This window comes from Orycteropus afer, unplaced genomic scaffold (genome assembly GCF_000298275.1).
Source record: "Orycteropus afer afer isolate SDZICR_OR568_19922 unplaced genomic scaffold, OryAfe1.0 scaffold00014, whole genome shotgun sequence".
NCBI lineage: Eukaryota > Metazoa > Chordata > Mammalia > Tubulidentata > Orycteropodidae > Orycteropus > Orycteropus afer.
In genome coordinates, this window is record NW_006921601.1 from 606,359 (window position 1) to 612,189 (window position 5,831).

Sequence of the window (5,831 nt, forward strand, 5' to 3'; positions counted from 1 at the left end):
CCAATTAGAGTGATTTAGCTCTCTGTTTTTATCTCCTTCTTCCTGATGATATTGTGTGTATTCCCATATTCCACAAGCAAATATGTTTTTGAGGAAATTTTTATAGAGAGAATTCTGTCTTTCATATAACCAATAAACCAATTGCCCATGGCAATCCTATGTGTGTCAGAGTAGAACTATGTTCCATATGGTTTTCAATGGAAGATTTCTTAAAAAATAGATAAACAGGCCTTTCCTCCCAGGCACCTGTCAGTGAATTCAAACCTCTGCACTTTCCATTAGTAGCTGAGCACAGTAACCATTCCTGGTATTCAAAAACACCTATAATCAATCCATGTTTGGATACCATTTGCTTCTCTATTCTTTCTATATTTATATACACAATGAAGTTACACTACCCTTTCTGTTGTCCAGTAGACCATCATTCTGTAGCCTTGGTAGAAAAGAGGAGTATGACCTTATCTCTGATCTGCTTGGTCTTTACCCCATAAACAATAGGATTGAGGGCAGGTGGAATAACAATGTAGAGATTGGCAAACGTGATGTGGAATGTGCGGGAGACATTGTGTCCAAAGCGATGGGCAAGGATGGAGAAGAAGGCAGGTGTATAAAACATGAGGATGACACAGACATGAGAACCACAAGTGCCAAGGGCCTTCTGGCGGGCATCTCGAGAGGGGAGACGAAAGACAGCACAGAGGATGAGGGTGTAGGAGACGCCAATTAGAATTACATCTGAGATGACTGTCATGATAGGAACACAAAAGCCATACCAGATGTTGATGGAGATATCAGCACAGGCAAGCCGAGCAACACCTATATGCTTACAGTATGTGTGGGGAAGGATGCGTGTCTGGCAGAAAGGTAGGCGTGTTAGCAAGAACACAACTGGCAAAATGATGCAGAAGCTTCTGAAAGAGATGCCTACAACAATTTTCAAGATGGTCTTTGAGGTCAAGATGGTGGTGTACCTCAAGGGGGAGCAGATGGCCACATAGCGGTCAAACGCCATGGCCATCAAGATGGCTGAATCCAGGACAAAGCTGTAGTGATGGAAGAACATTTGTGTAAGGCATCCTGGGAAGGTAATTTCATGAGCCCCAAGCCAAAAGATACTGAGTGCTTTAGGCACAGCAGCTGTGGACAAGATTAAGTCAGTCATGGCTAGCATGGAGAGAAAGAAGAACATAGGTTCATGAAGGCTGCGCTCCACTGCAATGAGGTAGAGAAGGATGCAGTTTCCAGCCACAGCCACAAAGTAGATGGCACAGAAAGGAATCCCAATCCACATATGGAATTTCTCCAGGCCTGGGATGCCCACTAGGATGAAGGGTCCTGGGTTATAACTGCTCAGGTTGAAAATGACCATTGCACACTGGGATGGCACAAATCCAAAGTCCTGAGGAAAGAGGATTATAAAGAATAATTAGGGTCACTTGAGTCATGCTCGCTTTGAATAATCCATCATTATTAACCCTCCAAGATAAGGTAACCATCCCTAAAGAAGTAAGAACCATAACAAGAACAGACATATGCACACCCATATTCATCACAGCACTATTTACAATAGCCAAAAGATGGAAACAACCTAGATGTCCATCAACTGAGGAATGGATAACCAAACTATGGTACATATACACAATGGAATACTATGCAATGCTAAAGAATAATGTAGAATCTGCAAAACACCGCATAACATGGATGAACTTGGAGGACATAATGCTGAGTGAAATAAGTCAATCACAAAAGGACAAATATTGTATTAGTCCGTTATTGTAAAAGTTAAGGAAAGGTTTATCTATAGAAGGAAATTTTCTTTGTTGGTTACCAGGGGTGGGAAGGGAGGGGAGGGGAGGGAACACTGTTAGATAGATAGAGATAAGTATTGATTTGGGTGAAGAGAAGGGCAATATACCAAATGTGAGTGGCCAATATGGCAGCATTGAGGATGAGAAAGACATAGAGAGGTGCATGTGAGGTACAGACAACAAATACGAACCCTTTTGCACATACAGTACTGCGTTGTCAGTCAAGGCAAACATGGGTATATGGGTGGATAGATGGGTGGACAGGCTGAACGATTAGGTATGTCTATGAAATGGGGAGTGTATCCAAGAACATATATAGGGTTGGCAGACAATGGTCCTGTAAGTTTATGTGAATGATCAGAATTCCCAGGTGTATAGTAGAGCTGACAAGGGGCAAGTTTGTGGTCACTGCTTGGTCACAGCCAGCTACACAGAGAGACTGAGTAGTTGAACCTGCGGGCTTGGGACCATAGTCGCAGGGGACATCAAGCTCAATTGGCATAACATACTTTATAAAACATTGTTCCACCTCCTACTTTGGCGAGTAGCGACTGGGATCTTAAAAGCTAGCAAGCTGCCATCTAGATGCAATGATGTGTCTCTTCCTCATCCAGAGCAAAGAAGAATGAAGAAAACCAAAATTCATGGAAACAGTTAGTCCTAGCAACTGGTACACCATCCAATCTGCAGCCTATACAACTATGACACCAGAAGAACTAGATGGTGCCCGGCTACCACTGTCATCCACTTGGAAGGAGATCTATGTAGGAGATCCTTGATAGAGAGGGAGAACAATGTGGAACAAAACTCAAAATCATTTGGGGGAAAAAAAAAAACAGGGGGACCTGGTTTGTTGGTCCAATAGAGCCTGGTGGAACCACTGAGACTATGGCCCCTAGCTGCCCTTCAGGTCTGGAATTGACCACACACCTGTGGGTTCCAGCCAAACAAAAGTCAGGAATATGAGTTGAACATTTACCTCAAGCAGATGCACTCCTTGGAGAGAACAGTCATGGGAGAAAGAAGGGCTGTTTATGCACAGAGAGACAGCTCAGGGGGCAGGAGTCCATGGAGGGATGGTCACTGGGAAGAGGTAACTATGGGGAGGAAGTGGGAGTGGAGCTGTTGCCTTGTGGTAAACTGTGGTCAATGTTATGAGACAAAGTGTATGTGAACTGCTGTATGGAAAGTGAATTTGCTCTGTAAATCTTCACCCAAATCACAATAATAATAATAATAAAGGATAAGGTAACCACATAATTATCATTGAAAATGGGAGACACTTGTGAATGAAAAAATGTTCAGATTAATAATGATGGCAGGTAACAGGCATAAACCAGGATTCATTCCACCTAAAGAGAATCTTTTCTTTAGTGTGGCCAAACCCACAGCTTACACAGCTTCTCCTGGAAGCTTTCCGCACTGGTAACAGTCACCTTTTTTCATTATAAACTCTCCCTGGATACAAATTAACAAAATATATGACACTTTTCCACGGGTTGATGTTGTTGTTGTTATGTGCCGTTGAGTCAGACCCAACTCATAGCCACCCCTCCTTGGGTTGCCAAGGCAGTATCACTAAGGAAGTAGATTGCCCCATCTTCCCTCCGAGGAGTGGCAGGTGGGTTTGAACCACCAGCCTTCTGGTTAGCAGTCAAGTGCCTTAGGCACTATGCTATCAGAGCTGCTATGCGTTGACACATTATAGTATTTATGCTTTTATGATCATTGTTGGATAAGACTGGCTTTGTCATTGTGGAATATCCATCTCTGCCCCATTTTTAAGCCCAACTCACAAGTACTTATTACATTCTAGGTTACCTGTAACAGTGGCTCTTAGATTTGTGAGCTCCACACACCTTTACTGGCATTCTAAAACCTAATTACATGAAACAAACTCTAACTGGATCCCTACAGTATGCTAGGTGTCACTTGTAACTCAAACATGATATAACAATCTACAGCTGAGACTCATATGCTCTTGCTCCTCCAAAGAAATCATTTCCATCACTAAAGATTATAGGCTTATAATATGCTAGTACCTTAAATATAGTTACATGATCAGTCAAAATTTTCATCTAAAAATAGCATCATTCCTTTATGAACATATATTCTCTTTGATAGCAACATAGAACTTAAGATACAGAAACTTTCAGATGTCAACACACTTAAAACTATAATCTTAGACATGTCATGATTGACACTAACATTCTGTCATGCATTCTGCACACATATAATTTTACACAAACATGAAGTCCCCCTGCCACTCTCTCTCTCTCTTCCTATCTGTCTGAGGCATGCACACACTTACACACACACACACACACACACACACACATGCTTGTGTGGGTGCAGAGGACAGAGACCACAAGGAGGATAGGAAGAGTTCATAACTGGATTGGGCACTGCCACATGCTTTGTGAAGTCTCAAAATAACTTTCTCCTTAAAGGAGATTGAAAGGAATCTCTCCTTTAAATACAAGGCCCTACATTTACTCTCTTCTCTAGTAATATCTCTACTGTGCTTACATAGAAAGATATCAATATTGTACAGATAACTATATAGTGAGGCATGGGATTCCCAGTATCAGCACTAAGATGACATATATGATGGTTCCATACCTCAGACTCTTAGCTTCACAAGGCCAGAAATACAGTCAACCTTATCCCCTCTCCTATATTCTCCTTTTATTCTCAATTAAGTCCAGCTCACACTACCTTCTATCACACAGACCACGGTTTAGTTTCTCCTCCCTTCTGCATATGGCAAAAATTAAACAGGATTTTCTTTTTTTCTGGAGCTTTCCCGCATCTATAACTAAAAGCACCCACTTTTTGTACAGGGTCTCCACATTTCACATGTTCCGGATCATAGGGGGCACAGCTCAGACACAGTCTGAACTTCCACAGCCCAACTTCCACATCTGCTGAGTATTTGTCTTTCCATGTTCATGTAGCTTCTTCTCAGTGCTCTTACCCTAAGGGGACCAGGAACTAATTTCTTACCAGCATTGGAGACCTTATGGGGCTGTTCAGCCTTCATTTGAAAACTAGTCTCATGCACTACTCACACATTCAACAATACATAGCATTCAGCATTCTGAAACCATATACTTTGAATCAGTTTTTTAGCTTGTGGGAGGTCATTCTTTATTCACACGTATGTGGGGGAGGTCTTCTCTCAAATTCATGTTTTCTTGCACACAGATACAACAGATGTTTATAAAGATACCTAAAAGAATTCAAATATACACACATGAGCCTGCATGTATAAAAGAAATGGTCAGATTTGTCACTATACAATTAGACAAATCCACCACGCAAGGCATATCTACAAGTCAATTGGTGGTAGACAAGTCAATCAGAGGTCTAGACACACCAACCAAAGAAATGGTTATTTGAACAAGTCAATATCATTAAAAAGAAAATAGGAGGTATGGTATTAGGTAAAGGACATACCTTTCCAGATTTAAATAAATTTAAGAGATGTAACAAACAAACACAGTGCAGATTGAATTCTGTTCAACAAACCTGGCATAAAAGACAATGAATGAATAATTGAAGAAATTTAAATTAAAAATAGATGTAATGTAATATAAAGAATTATTGTTGATTTTATTAGATGTGATCATCATGTTATAGTAAGTATGTGCACACATACACAGATGCCCATAGTGTATCTGGATAATATCTTGGTTCACAGTGTATTTTCTTAAGTCAAAAAGGTAGGCACATTAATCTTGGTTTCAGAATTTACTAACTATGAATGGGAACAAGATATTTGAACTATCTGAGCCTCAAGTTCCTCATTTGTGAAAAGAACATAACAACGCTATTTCATACAGTTATTTTGTATGATAAAATAAGACTTGCCCCAAAACCAGTCTTTATTGCAGTGCCTGGCGCATAGTAAGCTTGCATGAAGTGTTATGACTTGTTACCAGATTATGTTTTATGTCATCCTTCTTATCATTATCAGTCAGACTATACAGTGAAGAAGAGAATCTAGGCAGAAACAGATGG

The 5,831-nt window shown here is 40.7% G+C and overlaps 1 protein-coding gene across 1 annotated transcript; it reads right to left on the reverse strand.

Annotated features, from left to right (window-relative positions):
* Nucleotides 1–421: 421 nt before the first annotated feature.
* Nucleotides 422–1,381, reverse strand: LOC103208404 (olfactory receptor 52H1). The gene has a single exon (XM_007954105.2). The coding sequence runs from the start codon at nt 1,367–1,369 to the stop codon at nt 422–424; it is 948 nt and encodes a 315-aa protein (XP_007952296.1). The 5' UTR covers nt 1,370–1,381.
* Nucleotides 1,382–5,831: the final 4,450 nt, after the last annotated feature.